This window comes from Sebastes umbrosus, chromosome 21, assembly GCF_015220745.1.
Source record: "Sebastes umbrosus isolate fSebUmb1 chromosome 21, fSebUmb1.pri, whole genome shotgun sequence".
NCBI lineage: Eukaryota > Metazoa > Chordata > Actinopteri > Perciformes > Sebastidae > Sebastes > Sebastes umbrosus.
In genome coordinates this window covers 1,176,795-1,197,044 of record NC_051289.1, presented here as the reverse complement: position 1 = coordinate 1,197,044, position 20,250 = coordinate 1,176,795, and the positions used below count along the sequence as shown (strand labels likewise).

The following is a 20,250-nucleotide window of genomic DNA, read 5'->3' as shown; positions in this document are numbered from 1 at the left end:
CATTCTACCTCCACAAAGGTCAATCTATTTTTTTTCCCACCACTAATATTTACGTCACAATTTACAGGACAATATCTGTTAATCTGGTAATTATGAGTCTTAAAGGGCTTCACAGTTTAATACAATAGTTGTTTAATGAATATAAATGTGAGAAATAAAGTAAAATAAAGGCCTGAAGTCTGATAAACCAGCATGAGAAGGTTTCATGTTGACAGAATGTTGACAGCCGCAGCAAAACAAATAATGTGTCACATCTGCTGGCCTAGTTTCTGGTTCTCACACACACTCAGACATTGCACTATACGTTTGAGAAATGTTGGTTTTCACTCAGGAACCAGACTCTGTCTTTATGTGGTTATGACAGTCATGCAGGGCTTTCACAAGCTCTTCCTCTCAGACAGAAACACACTCTGCTGTGCGTGTCAGGTGACATGTTTCTCTTATCTCAAACCTCCGTCTCCCGTGTGACTGACGAGCTGCTTCATGAGTTACTGAGCTTCAGCTGACTTCCCTTAATGAGCGAACGTGAGATAAAAGAGCAGCGTGTCTGTCAGCCGTGTTATCGCTAGTTTATATGGAGCTCAATGTGTTAACTGTGATGCTTCCTCTCTCTGCTATATAATATATAACACCACACACAGATACACCGATCAGCCAGAACATTCAGACCACTGAGAGGTGAAGGGAATAACATGGATTATCTGGTTACCATGGCACCTGGCAGTGGGGGGGATATGTTAGACAGCAAGTGAACATTTTGAACTTTGTGCCGGAAGCAGAAAAAATGGGCCAGCGTAACGGTACGTGTCCACAGGCTCCGTGCTTTCCACGCTCCCCATTCATTGTCTATGTAAGCAGCCGCGCAATGCATTCTGGTAGCGTGGCGTCGCGATTTGAGAGACTAGGCGTCACGACGCCCGCTCCTCATTTGCATAAAGTTGAGGGCTCGTCTACTTTATGTAAATCACGGGCGTCCGACGCGACTCGCCGCCTCTCGAAGCTCCCGAGGATCTAAAATAAACGTTGTTGATCTAAATTAAAGACAGATTCATCAACTGCATGGATTATTTCTCACCTCAAATGTTTTCAGAAACACATTTCAGTGAACTATTTACGTGAAATAAGAGAAGAAAGTTTCCAAACGAGCCTCCATACTGGTTCCGGTTTGAAAGCTGGGAGCAGCAGCCAACGGCGGGAAAGCGTTCGTCCAATCAGGAGCCGAGTGCCTTGTTTCTAGGGACAGCCCACCAAGCGTCCAATGCTGGGAAGCGTCGCGTCCCCTCGCGATAAAAAACGCCCCTGTGGACACGTACCATTAGGATGTGAGCGACTTTGACAAGGGCCAGATAGTGCTGGCTAGACGACCGGGTCAGAGCATCTCCAGAACTGCAGCTCTTGTTGGATGTTCCCGGTCTGCAGCGGTCAGGATCTACCAGAAGTGAAATGAAACCTTAAAAAGCACGTTATTCACCTGTTCCCTTAGACATGCAGTCATCTAATATAATAATAATTAATAATAATTAATAAAAGACAAGAACAAACTGTTGTGAAACATGATGACATTTTTAAAGAACACTCTTGTGTAACATTTAATATCTGATATTTTTTTCCGGACGTCAGTTGTGTTTTATTTGTTGATTTTGACCGCAAGAAAAGAGTCTGTGAGAATCAATGTACAAGTACTACGAGTACGCTGATGAAACAGGCAAAAGTTTCTAATTTGCTCGTATACAGACAAGTTTCATGCATGAGGCCCGTTGTCTCTTGATTCTACCGACGTCAGACCCTGAAAATCTAAATCTAAATCATAAACAATGATTAAAAATCAAATAGAATTGTTGCTGAAATGGCTCAAAATTGACAGTTGATTTTGGGCAGCGAACGTTCCAGGAAGCATGTTGAATGACCTGCAGATCCTTCACAGTAAAGCCTTTTCATTTTGGTCGCAGCTGCAGTCTAAATGTAATTGTTGACACATCATGCAGCCCTGTGTCTCCGCTGTAATTCTGTCTTCTGTCTGTACTAACTCAGTCCTCTCTGTAATCTGCCTTCCTCTTTCCTCTCTCCTGTGTGTTATCTCTGCATGCAGCCAGAGCTAAGGAGTTTCGTATGAACTTTTCTCAAGTTTTACAAGGTACGGTCACGAGATTCAAACTGCATGTTTACAGCTGCACACATTACACTGTGTCCAATGGTGTCAGCGCACTCCAAAGAATATAACGAGGATAAGATGGGGGGGAGACAAAGTTAACCCCTTAAAACGCTGAGTGAAGATACTGGTATCATATGAAACTAGAAAACCTGATGAATCCATCGGTGGCATGTCCATTTTCAAAGGGGTCCCTTGACATCTGACCTCCAGATATGTGAATGTAAATGGGTTCTATGGGTACCCACGAGTCTCCTCTTTACAGACATGCCCACTTGCATGCAGTTTTTTGAATGCAGTACAAATGTGTTATTGTCTCCTATTCTAAAATGGTGTATCTGAATATTCCTGCATACTGGGGTCCATAAACAGTCTTGAATTATATTAATTGGATCTCACTGTAAAGCTGAGACTCTGGTGGATCCAATGAGCCCAACTGTGTTCATGTGTGACCTTGACCAACGTGACCTCACTGTATAAAATGACCTGTGGTGACCTCTAGGATAATCACAGCCTCATGAAACTTTACAGCCACAAACTAGAGACCTAGAGCATTCAGAGGATGGATGGATCAAACTAGAGACCTAGAGCATTCAGAGGATGGATGAATCAAACTACAGACCTAGAGCATTCAGAGGATGGATGGATCAGACTAGAGACCTAGAGCATTCAGAGGATGGATGGATCAAACTAGAGACCTAGAGCATTCAGAGGATGGATGGATCAGACTAGAGACCTAGAGCATTCAGAGGATGGATGGATCAAACTAGAGACCTAGAGCATTCAGAGGATGGATGGATCAAACTAGAGACCTAGAGCATTCAGAGGATGGATGGATCAGACTAGAGACCTAGAGTATTCAGAGGATGGATGGATCAGACTAGAGACCTAGAGCATTCAGAGGATGGATGGATGAGACTAGAGACCTAGAGCATTCAGAGGATGGATGGATGAGACTAGAGACCTAGAGCATTCAGAGGATGGATGGATCAAACTAGAGACCTAGAGCATTCAGAGGATGGATGGATCAGACTAGAGACCTAGAGCATTCAGAGGATGGATGGATCAAACTAGAGACCTAGAGCATTCAGAGGATGGCTGGATCAAACTAGAGACCTAGAGCATTCAGAGGATGGATGGATCAAACTAGAGACCTAGAGCATTCAGAGGATGGATGGATCAAACTAGAGACCTAGAGCATTCAGAGGATGGATGGATCAAACTAGAGACCTAGAGCATTCAGAGGATGGATGGATCAGACTAGAGACCTAGAGCATTCAGAGGATGGATGGATCAAACTAGAGACCTAGAGCATTCAGAGGATGGATGGATCAGACTAGAGACCTAGAGCATTCAGAGGATGGATGGATCAAACTAGAGACCTAGAGCATTCAGAGGATGGATGGATCAAACTAGAGACCTAGAGCATTCAGAGGATGGATGACTTTCCTAGCTAGATTGACAATAAGGGGGTTTCTGAGCAGTTTACACAACAGAAAGTGTTAGCATGGCACCACTTCTATGTGACATCTACTGCTGACCTGCTATCTCCCCCTAAAGATCCCCTGATTAAACGTAGCTGCAGATTCTGAAACTAGATTTTGTGGAGATTTCGTAGTTTGCTGAGTCAGATTAGAGACGAAGACACACGACGTGTGAAGTGTTTCTGTTAACAGACATCACCACCATCCTCCACCACCACATCCTTCCTCTAAGTGAACACTTCATGCACTTCTTATACCATTGCGTGCTGCTATTAATACGCTGTGTTCTATGTTCTTATTAATAGTTTGTGTAGCTGCGTGAAGGCTGCATCAGCAAACAGTAATGGGTGAAACAAAGTACAGCTTCAGGTTTTAAAGATTTTGGGTGAAAGCCTGGTTCAGGGGTCAGTTTTAGGCCCCGCCAGAACTCCGGTTTCTACAGGTTGATTTAGACGAGTCTATTCCTTCTATTTGAATTACAGTTGCATGAATACATACAGTATATTTTGAGTATGGGTGCTGTGTAGGTCAGGAATAACCTTTATAGTGTCTCATATTCTTGCAGAAAAATTTAATACAAATGTATATAAATGTACAAAACCACATTGAGTTGACATGATGGAACAATAAAATACGTGTGCTCTACGTTTTGGATTGTTGAACAACGTCATTGTTGCTCTCCTGAAATAAAATATCTGCGTTCTGTTTTTTTCCTCACTCAGCCGTTAGCAGGAAGCGGCGACGTAGGTTAGCACAGTGAGCTAATCAATAAGGTTATGAGTAATCTGAACGCTAGCAGTAGGTGAGTCAACGTCACCTGTGCTCAGTTTGGAAATAACTGAAAGAAGTGAGGTTGTATGTTTACTAAAGTTACTGTTTTTATGAATGGAGTCTGGTGGCTTTGAAGAGAGTGATATAATGGCTTCAGTTCCCCGTCAGAGAGGGCTGTCTGACGGCGAGGTGAAGGACTGTCTGACGGCGAGGTGAAGGACTGTCTGACGGCGAGGTGAAGGGCTGTCTGACGGCGAGGTAAAGGACTGTCTGACGGCGAGGTGAAGGGCTGTCTGACGGCGAGGTGAAGGACTGTCTGACGGCGAGGTGAAGGGCTGTCTGACGGCGAGGTAAAGGGCTGTCTGACGGCGAGGTGAAGGGCTGTCTGACGGCGAGGTAAAGGACTGTCTGACGGCGAGGTGAAGGGCTGTCTGACGGCGAGGTAAAGGACTGTCTGACGGCGAGGTGAAGGGCTGTCTGACGGCGAGGTAAAGGACTGTCTGACGGCGAGGTGAAGGGCTGTCTGACGGCGAGGTAAAGGACTGTCTGACGGCGAGGTGAAGGGCTGTCTGACGGCGAGGTAAAGGGCTGTCTGACGGCGAGGTAAAGGGCCGTCTGACGGGGAACTGAAGATGTTATATCGCTCTCTTCAAAGCCACCAGACTCCATTCATAAAAACAGTGATTTTACCTCTCAGGAACAGGGGAGTTGCTCGTCTACCGCTGCATCAGTCGGTTAGTTAGTTTGTGTTACCGTGTGACTTTCTGATCTGAACTAACGTGGCGTCCACAGAAGTACGTTGCTTAGCTTCCATGCCAGCGGAGTAGGCCGACCGCCAACTACGTTACTGTATTAAAACACTGACTATAAGGATGTATTGATATATATAAACTGTACATGTAGCATCATGCAGAAACCTACGTCAGGTCAAAAAAGTTGTTAGCGTTAAAGTTATATATGTGTGTGTAACTCAGCCCTCGTCTTCCTCCTCTTCCTCCCTCAGGGAAACTGACGGCCTACGACACCGACGGCGACGGAGACTTTGACGTGGAAGATGCTAAAGTTCTGCTCGGCAAGTCCACTTTCATTTGTCTTTGTTGTGGTGTCGTTGTTTTCTCTGTGTGATTGCCTGACTGATGTGGTTTACAGCTGTGTCCCAGTGCCTCAGTTTCAAACAGTAACCCCGTCTAAACACTGTGTGATGTGAACCGTACTAAAGCAGGGAGTGATCGGCTGTTTTGACGTTCACCGTAAGAGTGGGAACCGTCTGATCTTATAGAAGAAGAAGAAAGAAGAAAGGCACTTTATTAATCCCCCAGGGGAAATAAAATGTTTCACTCTGTTATATACAGGACACACACACACATGCACAAACAAGACCTATATACATGTGTTAATGAGAGAGATGTCAGAGCGATATAGGAGCTCATAGTAGGTGTAAAGGCAGCCTGTACGAACTGTTAAGGCATTAAAACATTCATTCATAGAGGTATCGCCATTTTATTTTTTTTTATGGTTTTGAAATAGATGTTTTAACACCAGAATGGATATATTTTCTTCATGTGAGTCTATGTGGAGGTAGAAGGAAGTTACCGCTTTTATTGTGGTAGTCTGAGTGACGTGACGTCATATCCGTTCCGTATCCGTCAACCAAAACAAACGTCGGAGGGTCGTCGTGGATACGACCTGCACCCTCACATGTTAAATCCAGCGTGGTAAACACTACACATCCAGTAAAGGATGGAAACACTTTGGGTTTCACACATTGACAGGAAAAGCAGAGCTATACAGAGCAGAGCTAAAGCTGCATGCTAACTCTGTCACGGACAGGAAACGTTATCGTATCGCGGTAACGTGCGGTGGAGCCGGCGGTCGCTCTCATCTCTCTTGGAGGTTGTAGCGGCTCAGTTTTAAAGCCAGAGTGAAGATCCTGGTATCATATGAAACTATAAAACCTGATGAATCCATCGGTACCAACCATGTCAGACTAGCTGGTCATGAAGGAGGTTAAATAACGCTCCAAAGAAACGCTACATTTTGGCGAGAAAAAACTGTCATGGCCTTTTCCAAAGGGGTCCCTTGACCTCTGACCTCCAGATCAGTGAATGTAAATGGGTTCTATGGGTACCCACGAGTCTCCCCTTTACAGACATGCCCACTTTATGATAATCACATGCAGTTTAGGGCAAGTCATAGTCAAGTCAGCACACTGACACACTGACAGCTGTTGTTGCCTGTTGGGCTGCAGTTTGCCATGTTATGATGTGAGCATATTGTTTTATGCTAAATGCAGTACCTGTGAGGGTTTCTGGATCAATATCTGTTATTGATTTGTGTTGTTAATTGATTTACAATAATAAATATATACATATACATTCAACACGCTGAATCGGCTGAAAAACCTCCAACTCAAGCCGACGGCGCGGGACACACCGCAGACACTCGGCCAACGGACGCTCACCGACCTTCGGCTTGGTGTGTCGGGACCTTAAAGCAGACAGGAAGCCTGACGAGACTGAGACAGGAAGTGAAGGCTTATTTGTTGTCTGTGGTTCATATGCGACTTCTTTAACTCACTATCTTTCTCTTTCCCGCTTCATCATCCTGATTTATTTTCCCCCTGTTTTTGTTTCGGTCGCTCTCCATTCCTTTGCACCGCCTCCCTCCTTCCTCCCATCTCGAACCCTTTCCTCTCTCCTTCTCCTCCTTTTATATTCCACCTCTCGGCCTCCCCCACTTTGTGCCTCATCCTTGTTTCTACCTCCCCCCCCGTTTATTTCTGCTCCCATCCTGTCTGCGTTTCCCTCCTTCTCTCTCTCTCTCGTCAGGCTTGACCAAAGACGGCGGCGGTAGTGCGAACGCCGAGTCGCTTGAGGAGGTTCTTAATATTTTAGCTGAGGAGGGCTCTGATTGGATCTATGGCTTCTTCACCTTCCTTTATGACGTAGTGTCCTCGCCCGTAGAGCGGGGCGAGGGAGAGGAGGAGGAGGGGAAGGAGAAGGAGGCGGCAGCTGGGATGCACGAGGAGGAGGAGGAGGAGGAGGAGGAGGAGGGTGGCACGACTTCCTCTGAGGACGGGGAGGTCAAAGGGGTCATACTGGACCTCCAGAACCAGTAGGAGGACAGGAAACAGCCGGTAGCGGCTCCCTGGTCCCAGTACCGACCAGTGAGGACCAGACTGGGATGTAGCCCGGTCCAGCTGGAGGAGGATGGGAGTGGGATGGAGGACAGGCTGGTTTCCTGTGCAGGGCCAAACTGGGCAGACTGGCGGCACAGCCTTTTAAAACAGAACTTAAACTATCCGAAAAAAAACTTTTTATTTAATAATGCAGTACAATATTTTGGTATTTGTGTATTTGTTGCCCAAGATTAAGATAATAAAATACTTTCATGTTAAAAAATACTGTAAATGAAGTGTATATTCTACACTAAAGATCCAAATTACCAAGTTACCGATGTTTAAAATGACAATCTGTCCGACAGCCGATGTTTTTTCTTGTTGTTGTTCACTTTGTTTTTATTCTTAGTGATGTGTGTCACCATATCAGGAATTCAGTAGTCCATACCAGAACCGGTGAAATACCACGCTTCTCGATACGCCACGGTAAAACAACAAAACAATAAATCTCATGTACTTCAACATCCACTCCTTCATCACTGTTTGCATCCTGGTTTTTGTTATGAAGTCAAACAGGTCATAATTATCTCTCTATGATCTAGTTTATATTGCTGTGAAAAAATCTCCTTCAAAACAACAAGTTTCTCACCAAAAACTACATTTTACCAGATTACATTTAACCTAGAGCCGATTCAAATATTTAATCACACAGTTTATATCTGTTCTAAATGTACCTTAAAGGGAGATTAGTCAAGTATGTAATCCTCTTATCAACATGGGAGTGGACAAATATGCTGCTTTATGCAAATATATGTATATATTTATTATTGTAAATCAATGAACAACACAAATCAATAACAGATATTGATCCAGAAACCCTCACAGGTACTGCATTTAGCATAAAACAATATGCTCAAATCATAACATGTATCGCAAATGCAAAAAAGCAATTTCCCTCGGCTCGGGACTAATAAAGATTTATCTTTTATCAACATGGCAAACTGCAGCCCAACAGGCAACAACAGCTGTCAGTGTGTCAGTGTGCTGACTTGACTATGACTTGCCCCAAACTGCATGTGATTATCATAAAGTGGGCATGTCTGTAAAGGGGAGACTCGTGGGTACCCATAGAACCCATTTACATTCACTGATCTGGAGGTCAGAGGTCAAGGTTTTGCAACCGTAGTTGTGGCAGCAGCTTCGCCTGGTGTGATGATATGACAGTTTTGTTTTTGGCTCCAGTATCAAACAGTTTGATGTGTGTTTGTCCTCCTAGAAGACGACACGTTAGAGGACACTGATCAAGACATTAAACTCCCAAAAGGTAGATCCTTCTGTGGTGTGTGTGTGACTTGATCTCTCGTCATATCCATCTGTTGATGCGTATGTATTGACTGTTGACAGCGGATAATGTTATATTTGATATGTAGGTGAAGCAGGGCAGACTGCTGCTAGAGAGAACACAACCAGAGGTACGACAGCTTACCGCCGGCACGTCTGAAAGAAAGACTAATAACAGACTTCTCTTTTGGTCTGACTTGATGTTTTAAAGCACGGCTTTGGTTTAACAGCTGATTGACCAAACAGATACGCTGTGTGTTGCTTTTATTGGATTAAATCCTTTTGTTGTTGCCTTGCAGACGCACGAATATTAACTTTAACTCTATGAACTAATAGAGAGGGGGCGATAGGATATATTCCATGAAACAATATAAACGCCGTGGTATCTATCACTTTAGTATCTCTGTATGTATTAGATCGTTGTGGTCAATGTTGCAGGATTTTATTATGATTCGTGCATTTAATGAAGTACATGTGATTTCTCAGGCGTTTATTTTTGCTGAATTAGTCAAAAATGTTGATTTCTCTCTGCTTATTTTATCCATACAACAGTTTGATTTTCCTGAAGATGTATTATATCACAATATATATATATATATATAAATATATTTATATTTATATATAAATATATATTTATATATTTATATATATATAAATATATATTTATTTATATATTTATGTATATATATATTTATATATATAGACATATTTATATATTTATATTTATACATATGTATTTATATTTATATATATATATGTATATATTTATATTTATATATATCTATATTTATATATAAATATAAATATATTTATACTTATATTTATATTTATATTTATATATATATATTTATATTTATATTTATATATTTATTGATATATAAAATAAGATAAATCTTTATTAGTCCTGAGCCGAGGGAAATTGCTTTTTTGCATTTGCGATACATGTTATGATTTGAGCATATTTTTGATGCTAAATGCAGTACCTGTGAGGGTTTCTGGATAATATTTGTCATTGTTTTGTGTTGTTAATTGATTTAAAATAATAAATGTATACATACATCTGCATTAAGCAGCATATTTGTCCACTCCCATGTCGATAAGAGGATTAAATACTTAACAAATCTCCCTTTAAGGTACATTTTTAACGGATAAAAAATGTACATTTAATATGCGATTAATCACGATTAAATATTTTAATCGATTGACGGCCCTACAAATGATGTATATTTTTAGGTCGCAGGTGGTCATAGGAAATAAGTCATTTGAAAACATCACTAATAGACACAATAATTAAATATATATAATATATATTATATCTAATTATTAGTTTATTAGCTAGTACCAGCATGTACTGTGTGGTGATGTCATGCCCCCCGCTAGTGATGTCACATCCTTTTCTAACCCTTCCCTGGTGGCTTGGTGTGATCACGTTAACGAGTCGATGAACGGCGTGTTTGATTGGTGTTTGCTAACGATGTTCACGCCGCGGTTAAAGTGCCACCTTAAATCCAAAAACCTCAGACCGCCCCGTCAGAGGCGCCCGGCTGCGCTCCGCTCTGAGGGAAGAGCTGAGGATGATCCACGAGAAGATGGAGGCCAAGAGGATCGCTCGCATCGCCCTGGCCGAGATCAGGGCCTTCCTCGCCGAAGAAGAGGAGGAGAAGGAGAGGGCCTGGGCGCTGAAGATGAAGACGCTGGAGGCCGCATGGGAGCAGCTGAGGGAGGAGAGGAGGAGGGAGGCAGAGAAGGTGGAGGAGGAGAAGGAAGCAAAGGAAAGAGCAGAGAAAGAGAGGTTGGCTCGAGAGAGGGCAGAAAAGGAGAGGTTAGAGATGGAGAGATTGGCCAAAGAAGAGAGGGAACGACTAGAGCGAGAGAGGACGGAGAAGGAGAGGATAGAGAGGGAGCGCATCGCAAACGAAAGAGAAAGAATAGCCAGAGAGATGGAGAAGGAGAAGGAACAGTTAGAGAGGGAGAGACTTGAGAAAGAGAGGATCGCCAACGAGGACGCCGAAAAAGAGAGGCTGGAGAGGGAACGCGTCACCAAAGAGAGAGCAGAAAAAGAGAGGCTAGAGAAGGAACGCATCGCCAAAGAGAGAGCGGATAAAGAGAGGCTAGAGAGGGAAAGCGTCGCCAAAGAGAGAGCGGAAAAAGAGATGCTGGAGAAGGAACGTATCGCCAAAGAGAGAGCGGAAAAAGAGAGGCTGGAGAGGGAACGCATCGCCAAAGAGAGAGCGGAAAAAGAGAGGCTGGAGAGGGAAAGCGTCGCCAAAGAGAGAGCGGAAAAAGAGAGGCTAGAGAGGGAAAGCGTCGCCAAAGAGAGAGCGGAAAAAGAGAGGCTAGAGAGGGAAAGCGTCGCCAAAGAGAGAGCGGAAAAAGAGAGGCTAGAGAGGGAAAGCGTCGCCAAAGAGAGAGCGGAAAAAGAGAGGCTGGAGAGGGAAAGCGTCGCCAAAGAGAGAGCGGAAAAAGAGAGGCTGGAGAGGGAACGCATCGCCAAAGAGGGAGCGGAAAAAGAGAGGCTGGAGAGGGAACGCATCGCCGACGAGAGAGCAGAAAAAGAGAGGCTGGAGAAGGAACGTATTGCCGAAGAAAGAGCGGAAAAAGAGAGGCTGGAGAGGGAACGCATCGCCAAAGACAGACTGGAGAGGGAACGCATTGCCAAAGAGATAGCCGAAAAAGAGAGGCTGGAGAGGGAACGCGTTGCCAAAGAGAGGCTGGAGAGGGAACGCATTGCCAAAGAGATAGCCGAAAAAGAGAGGCTGGAGAGGGAACGCGTCGCCAAAGAGAGGCTGGAGAGGGAACGCATCGCCAAAGAGAGGCTGGAGAGGGAACGCATCGCCAAAGAGAGGCTGGAGAGGGAACGCATCGCCAAAGAGAGGCTGGAGAGGGAACGCATTGCCAAAGAGAGGCTGGAGAGGGAACGCGTCGCCAAAGAGAGGCTGGAGAGGGAACGCGTCGCCAAAGAGAGGCTGGAGAGGGAACGCGTCGCCAAAGAGATAGCCGAAAAAGAGAGGCTGGAGAGGGAACGCGTTGCCAAAGAGAGGCTGGAGAGGGAACGCGTCGCCAAAGAGAGGCTGGAGAGGGAACGCGTCGCCAAAGAAAGAGAGAGAATTGCAAGGGAGAGGGAGACGATGGGGCGAGAGAGGGCTGAAAAGGAGAGGCAAGAGAACGAACGAATGGCCAAAGAAAGAGCCGAAAAAGGGAGGCTGGAGAGAGAACGAGTCGCTCAGGAAAGAGAGAGAATCGCCAGGGAAAAAGAGAGAGTAACCAAAGAGAAGGAAAGGATGGAGAGGGAACGCATCGCCAGGGAAAGGGCGAGAATTGCTCAGGAGAAGGAGAGATCAGAGAAAGAAAGATTGGAGAAGGAAAGGGTTACAAGAGAAGATAAGATGAAGATGGAGAGGGAGCTAACGGCAAAGGAAAGAGAGCGAATCGCCCAGGAGAAGGACAGAATGGAACAGGTGAGACGAGAGAAGGAAAGGATGGAGAAGGAGCTGATGGAGAGGCAGAGGCTCGCCAGAGAGAAAGCTGCCCGGGACAAGACGGAGGTGGAGAGGCCGGCGAAGAAACAAGAGCTCCTCGAGAGGAAACCGAACGCTTCCCATCCCAAAGCTCCGTCGTCGGCGGAGGAGGAGAAAAGTGGCCGAGCGAGTGCGTCAGCGGTCCGGAGGGAGAAGAGCGTGGCGGAGGAGAAGATGGCCGTCGGCGGTAAAAGAAAATGACACTGTGGATCCACGTTACTATCTCATAAACGGTGCTAGAAGAGGTGGGAGAGGTTTGGAAACGATGATTTAATAAAATCTACCATTCTTGTGCACTCAGGATTTACTTTGGAGGGATGGAAGACAAAAAAGCTAAAACTCAAATGTGACGCAGACTGTGTTTTACAGATGAATTTAAAAACAGTGATGTGATTATTGTCTGTTCGAGGCTGTTCATCCGGTTCCCGTCAGTCCGTGGCGTGTGATATATCATATGAGGGTGAAAGTGTCGTCTTACGTGACACAGATAAGCGTTCTGGTGTTATTTAAAACCTCGTCAGCGTTGAAAAGGATGAAGGAACTCGCTGAAGCGTTCCCCCTTAAGAACCCACTTAAGAGAGTAATTTATATAGTTATACTTGACAGTTTCATTTTGTTGCGTTTTGCATTTTCATGTCTTGAAGTCAGATTGTTGTCTTTTTCTTTGGTTTCGGGCTCTGATCTTTGCTCGATGATGGTTTTCTGGGAGTTTAATTGTATTACGTTGCTGAGGTTTTGAGCGTTAGTTAAATGTCAGTCATGTAGTACCAGTGAAATCCTCAGTTTGAACAAAGTGATTCAGTGTATTAATTGAGTTAAATGTCTTAAATGAATATAACTCGTCATTTTCATCAACAAAAATAAAGTGATGATGGACTCGCCAAGCGAATGCAGATACATAATATGATCTGTTATTTTGTAACGACTTAATTAATTCACTATAATAGCGTTAGAGACAAAAACAGATTTGTTGTTATTGTAGTTAAATAATTGTAATGTTATTAGATTGCTGCACGATCGCTCCGTTAATACAGGTGCGCCGAGTGGCTGAGCGAATATGTTTTTGACCGTCGTTTTTGAAAGGCTAAATGCCAACAAATATGGATTGAAGTAGAATATTTAGTTGCTACAAAGAAGCAAAAAAATATATCTTTTTGAATAGTTTTATAGAGTGCATAAATCATCCAGTAAGTGGGTTATTGTGATTTTTTTTTCGGACATTTTTTCAGATCTTTTTTTTCAGACTTTTTTTGTCCGACTTTTTTCAGACTTTTTTTGTCCGATATTTTTCAGATCTCTTTTTTCAGACTTTTTTTTTTTACATTTTTCAGATCTTTTTTTTCGGACATTTTTCAGACTTTTTTCAGATCTTTCTCTTCGGACTTCTTTGTCCGACATTTTTCAGGCTATTTTTGTCCAAAATTTTTTAGATCCTTTGTTTCGGACATTTTTCGGTCTGGAAACTGCAGCTCCGGAGCCAGTCCCGATAGCGAGTACTGATCCGATACCAGTATTTAATTAATCAGCTGAATGCCTCACTGTGTGGAAGTGACTGGAATCATTCTTTTATGTGTAAGGCTCGACTTAAACATTACTTTCCTAACTTTGTAAAACAAAATGTAACAAATAAATACATATATATACATTTCCTGTATTATTTATTATTAAAATAATAATTCGTGCACCAGCAACTTGAAAAAAAATCTTCAAAATTAACAAGAATTACAATTCAAGTGTTTTTAATGCAGCAACAAACTGGTCAAAACATAAACAGGAATTATAATTCCAGTATCTAATGTATGTATGGTATATAAACATAGAACTGTATTGAATAGATCGGCCCTATTGATGCCCGATCCAGGTATTTGAGTCGGTATTGGCCCGGTATCTGATCCGGTATCGGTGCATCCTTAGTGACTTTACAGACAACTTTTGACTGCAGCCGCTGCTCTCTGATAACAGCAGTTTCAAAAATAGAGCATCAATTCATATTGAGCATTATTAAATACATTACAACTAAAAAAAAAATTGAAAAAATTTTCAAATTGAGGTATGTTTTGTCGTTCTTCTTGGTGTATTTGAGAGCTGCAGAGAGACGTTTGGTCTTCTCCTGCAATCCTACTGTACATGCAAACTTAACGTTTAAAAATGAGTAATGAACATCACATCCTCCTCCTTCCTCTATTCAATGCTATCTCCCTCCACCACAGCTTCCTCCTCTGTTGCTCTGGGTGCTTTCGTCTCGTCAGCTCTTGTTTCCTTCCCAAGAAATATAATCGTGCTGCTCTAACTCCTCCTCCTCCTCCTCCTGAAAATGAGACATATAAATGTTTGCTTGATGAGTTAGTTGAAGTAGAACACCTACTGTTTTATTTAAGGCACTGCTCCACTTGGCTGTAAACCAACATCAGTGAATGAATAACTTCTGCATTTAATGATTTCTCCTCCTACTGTTTTTATGTCTCTCGTCTTTTTAGACTCAGTGTGGGTTTCAAAAAGTTCTGCGTCAGCTCTTTAGTTCAGTAAAAAATGACGTTAGCATTGTTTAAGTTTGGGTACATTGCTTTTAAAAAGCTGAAAAGATGTTTTAAATGAAGCTCCAGTAAACTGTACATAAAGAAATATATAATTATCACGTTGAGTCAAATGTTCTGGGATTCTTTCAAAGCCTAAATCTTGTGCCAGAAATCTAAATTTAAGCATTCAACAGATGAACTAACATTATCGACAGACGTTCCTTGAAGAGGTTACGGTGCTGACGTTATGTCAAAGACGTCTGTGTGTTGTGTTGCAGAGATATCTATTGATATAAGCACGCTAACCAGCCAGCCCCGGCCCATCCTGTCTTGTAACACCTCGAGAGGTGATAGTGAGTCCCTGTAGTCCGTCCTCAGTCCAACATGAGAGGACTAAGAACTAGAGCTGCCTCGAGGGCTCGTCATTAATACATCCAGGGTCTGTGTAGGCTTTGATTGTTTGTTTATTAGATTATTACAGTGAAGGTACTGATATCATGTGAAACTAGAAAACTCGATGAATCCATCGGTACCAACCATGTCGTATTAACTCGTCGTGAAGGAGGTTAAATAACGCTCCAAACTTACACTCAATTTTAGCGAGGAAAAACTATCATGTCCATTTTCAAAGGGGTCTCTTGACCTCTGACCTCCACATATGTGGAGGTCAGAGGTCGGAGGTGCATATACTGGATACTGAACAAATAAAAAATGTGTGATTAATTGCGATTAAATATATCTATATATCCCCAACTAAGGAAGTACTGCTGGTAAAGCAGTCTGATGTGTGGGGGCGGTGACGAGTGTGCATGCACCACTTGTGTCTGATTATTTGAACCTCTAACCACTGAACAGGGCTGAAGGTGGCAGAGAGACCACATGTGGGAGATTCACCTGAGGAGAAGACAGGTGAGGACACACACACACACACACACACACACACAGTCCTCTGGGTTTCTCCCAGACAAACAACACTGACATGATACCTGAGAAAACCAGCCAGACGCCGTTTCACCTCGTTCCCACCTGTGAATGCAGAGCTGAGGGCGTGTCTGCTGAACGTAACTCTGATCCCAGAAAGCTGTGTTACACCAACAAAGCAGCTTCCCACAGACACACCGAGGCTTCATATCGGCTCCACCCGGCTTCACTTTCACAGTTATGATCAACACTAATCAGCTGGCAGTGGTGGAATGTAACTAAGTACATTTACTCTACTACGTAGTACTGTACTCGAGTACAGGTATTCACATTTTCTGCTACTTTACACTTCTACTCCACGACATCTCAGAGGGAAATATTGTACTTTTTACTCGGTACATTAAGTATATTTTGATATTAATACTTTTTTACTTTTACTTAAAGGTCCCATATTATGCTCATTTTCAGGTTCTTACTTGTATTTTGTGTTTCTACTAGAACATGTTTACATGCTGTAATGTTAAAAAAAACTTTATTTTCCTCATACTGTCTGCCTGAACATACCTGTATTCACCCTCTGTCTGAAACGCTCCGTTTTAGTGCATTTCAATGGAATTGCGTTGCTAGGCAACAGCTTGGGTCCATGTTTACTTCCTGTCAGCTGATGTTATTTACATACACTGAAACAGGAAATAAACTGGGAACACATTTGGAATGCTTACATTTAAAACCGTGTAATGGTCTAAATATTGTATATTTGTGACATCACAAATGGACAGAAATCCAAACGGCTTGTTTCAAACGCACAATTTCTGAATACGGGCTGTGTGTATTTCTCCGTATATTGAGCGTTTTGATAGTTTAACAGTATTTATAAAGCACTTAAACCTGCTTTATAATGTAAAAGACATGAAAATAAATCTCACTTTTTACAATATGGGACCTTTAAAGGGTGGGGGGGGGTTATATCATGTATTCAAATCCCAACATTCTAATTTTAGTCAAACTGTGTATGTTTTAGCATATACGGGATTATACAGTACATACAACCCCACTACAAAAAAATCTGAAGTAACCCTTTCAGTTATTTCCAAACACATCTAACGTTGACTCAGCTATCGCTAGCGTTCACATTACTCATAACCCTATTGATTGGCTCACTGTGCTAACCTACGTCACTGCTATTAAAGAATAACCCATTTGTGCCCACAAATTAATCACTCAGATAATTTATAAAGATCCACATTCACCAATTTCAGGAAATTAACTGGGAAACAATGTTAATCAATTCATACAAAAACAATTGCGAGATCAATTGCTATAACTGCAATAATCAATAGGTGCAGCCGTAGGTCACAAGCCTGCTTATTAAATCTGACAATGCAAAATTTAAGTTGAAATGTTTACAATTAACTACGTATCCTACTTATATCTTGTCTGCAGAAGAAACCAGCGAGCGTCTGGCTGAAACAACCAATCAGCAAGCTGCAGAGCCACAGGGGGCGGAGCCAAGAGACGCCACGTCATCCGAAACGCCAACCCAGGAGACAGGTGTGTGTGTGGTGATGTATATATTTTAATGTATATACTTTATTTTTTTACTTTCTATAAATGAAGTTATAAAGTAAGGGCTGCACAATTAATCAATTTTTTATCCAATCACAGGATTTTAAATACCTTTAATTTAAATACTAATTTGTGTCAAAATACCATTTTTATTAAATATTGTGGCGCTGCAGAGATGTCCTGACCTACACATCATATTCTACAGACTAAAGAAAACATCTTTGTTTGGTACAGATCCCTTAAAAAATCACACCATAATCATTTTAATGTTTTTCTATGAAAATGAGAATAAGGATGCAGAAATTATCATTCCCTCTAATATCACAAATCAAATCGCAGTTGCAATATCAGTCAGAATAATTCCAATTTTTCAAAATCGTTCAGCCCTAATAAAAGTCAATTAATGCTGATAAAATATTCTATAAATGAATATTCCTCATTACCGTCCAGGAGTGTATTATTCACAAATTAACGAATTATGAACAACTGAATTATATAACAAGGATTCTTTTACTGAAAGATAATGGTCACATTACATGGAGACTTGCAGCATGCACGTCTGTTATATTTTGCTTCAAAAGAAAATTATTATTATTTATTTATCTTTATTTGTTTATTTATTTATTTTAAAATATATGTATTTATTTATTTTGTTTTTCGATTTTTATTTTATTGTATATATATATATATATTATTATTATTATTGTTTTTATTTATTTATTTAGTTTTTTATTTTAATTTTATTGTATATATATATATTTTATTATAGTTTATATTTACTTCTTTATTAATATTAATATTTTTTATGTATCTCCCCCGTGTAGTGCGTTCTGTGTATGAATGTTTGCATAAAAGTGGAAAAAATATCCATACAAATATTTGAAAATAAAAGAAAAATACCAAGTGCAAAGCATTATGGGAAATGTAGTCCTTTCTACACGTGAACAAACTTAAATTTGTAGTTTTTTACCTCTATCGGTTTCTGTATATAATCAATTATGTAAATCAAATCAAATATATTCTAATTAAATCATATATCTTTTAGCTTTTAATATGCTATATTTTAATCAGAGTATTAGTCAGTGTGTACATCTACTGCTTGAATTCAAACCGTCTGTGTTGTTTGTCAGTTTCAGAGAGCGGTCCGACCCCTGTCCAGGACGATGAGGATGAAGGTGTGTAGTCTGTAACGTGACAGCTAGATGAAGGAATGTTTCTGACTAACTGGTGAAGCAGAAGAGCAGCAGCTAACGTGTGTTTATATTTAGATGCTATTTGAGCTGCTGTGATGCTTCTTCTTTCCTCCTTGTGCTTCAGCTTGTTCTGTTTTATCAGGTGCACGATATGGCCCAAAGTGTGTGGACACCGCCGGTCCAAATACTTTAGTCTGCTTTTGGTTTGAGTCCGTTCTCCTGGTTCGGTCCTGGTCACAGAGTTCCTCTGATTTTTATTGTAAATTACTAATTCATTTTTACGGTTCTTGAATTGCAGTATTTTAAATTTTTTTTTTCATTACCATCGTGGTATTTGGCCGTCGCCATCGTGGTTTTAGCTGACGCCATCTTGCTTTTTGGCCGTTGCTATTTTGCTTTTTGGTCGTTGCCATCTTGCTTTTTGGCAGTTGCCATCATGGTTTTCTGCCATCGCCATCTTGGTTTTTGGCCGTCGCCATCGTGGTTTCCATCTTGGTTTTTTGGCCGTCGCCATCGTGGTTTCCATCTTGGTTTTTTGGCCGTCGCCATCTTGCTTTTTGGTCGTCACCATCGTGGTTTCCATCTTGGTTTTTTGGCCGTCGCCATCTTGCTTTTTGGTCGTTGCCATCGTGGTTTTCTGCCATCGCCATCTTGGTTTTTGGCCGTCGCCATCGTGGTTTCCATCTTGGTTTTTGGCCGTCGCCATCGTGGTTTTAGCTGACGCCATCTTGGTTTTTGGCTGCGCCATCGTGATTTCCATCTTGGTTTTTGGCCGTTGCCATCGTGGTTTTCTGCCATTGCCATCTTGTTTTTTGGCCGTCACCATCGTGGTTTTAGCTGACGCCATCTTGGTTTTTGGCCGTCGCCATTGTGGTTTTTGGCCGTCGTCATCTTGGTTTTTGGCCGTCGCCATCTTGGTTTTTGGTCGTTTCCATCTTGGTTTTTGGCCATCGCCATCGTGGTTTTCTGCCGACGCCATCTTGGTTTTTGGCCGTCGCCATCGCGGTTTTCTGCCATCGCCATCTTGTTTTTTTGCCGTCGCCATCGTGGTTTTAGACATTTCAAGACATTTTTAGGCGACCAAAAACCAACCAGAGTCGTCGCCCCCCTGCTGGCTGTTAGAGAGAATGCAGGTTTAAGGACCTGGAGGTTGCCGCCAGAAGAAGAGTGGAGGCTGTTAAAGCAGCACGTTAATGAACATGAACAGTGTTCAGGTGTCCACATACGTACGGCCATATTGTGTGTGTGTGTATATAGCAGACACTTTTATGCACAGCATCAGTCTTTAAAGAAATCTTTGCCTGTGATGTCTGAATGCACATGTTACCTGCTGCCTCCCCTCACTGTGATCAACCTGTGTGATCAGCTGACATGATGACATCACAAAGGTAACATTACCTGTCTGTGTCTGATCCAGTCTCTAGATCTCATGATGTGGAGTCTGAAATCCAAGGTTGGTCCAGCTGTTAGTTTAGTGGCTGTTGTAGCTGTCTGCATGTTGAATGTACATTTCAGTCTCTGTTTGTTTCCTGGAGTCTCAAACGTCTGCTCACACACTTCCTGTTTGTCTGCTGCAGGACTAATTATTATTACTAATTGCATTACTGTGTGTTTCGTCCAGCTGCTGTCCCTCTCCCTCCACTGGTAGAAGATGACTTTGTGCCAGGTCAGTT

The 20,250-nt window shown here is 42.2% G+C and overlaps 1 protein-coding gene across 21 annotated transcripts in view; it reads left to right on the top strand.

Annotated features, from left to right (window-relative positions):
• unm_hu7910 (un-named hu7910) overlaps positions 1-20,250 on the top strand; it is a 43,551-nt gene that overhangs the window by 9,748 nt on the left and 13,553 nt on the right. For 5 of the 21 annotated variants that reach the window (XM_037756990.1, XM_037756995.1, XM_037756992.1 and 2 more), the window contains exons 4-12: positions 2,090-2,134; positions 5,408-5,476; positions 8,799-8,846; positions 8,953-8,994; positions 15,753-15,806; positions 17,262-17,369; positions 18,515-18,559; positions 19,995-20,030; positions 20,199-20,243. In XM_037756990.1, coding sequence (XP_037612918.1) covers positions 2,090-2,134; positions 5,408-5,476; positions 8,799-8,846; positions 8,953-8,994; positions 15,753-15,806; positions 17,262-17,369; positions 18,515-18,559; positions 19,995-20,030; positions 20,199-20,243 — 492 coding nt within the window. Of the gene's footprint in view, positions 1-2,089; positions 2,135-5,407; positions 5,477-8,798; positions 8,847-8,952; positions 8,995-10,384; positions 13,644-15,752; positions 15,807-17,261; positions 17,370-18,514; positions 18,560-19,994; positions 20,031-20,198; positions 20,244-20,250 lie in introns of those variants that run through there. The other 16 variants (XM_037757004.1, XM_037756998.1, XM_037756994.1 and 13 more) reach the window with 12 other exon arrangements.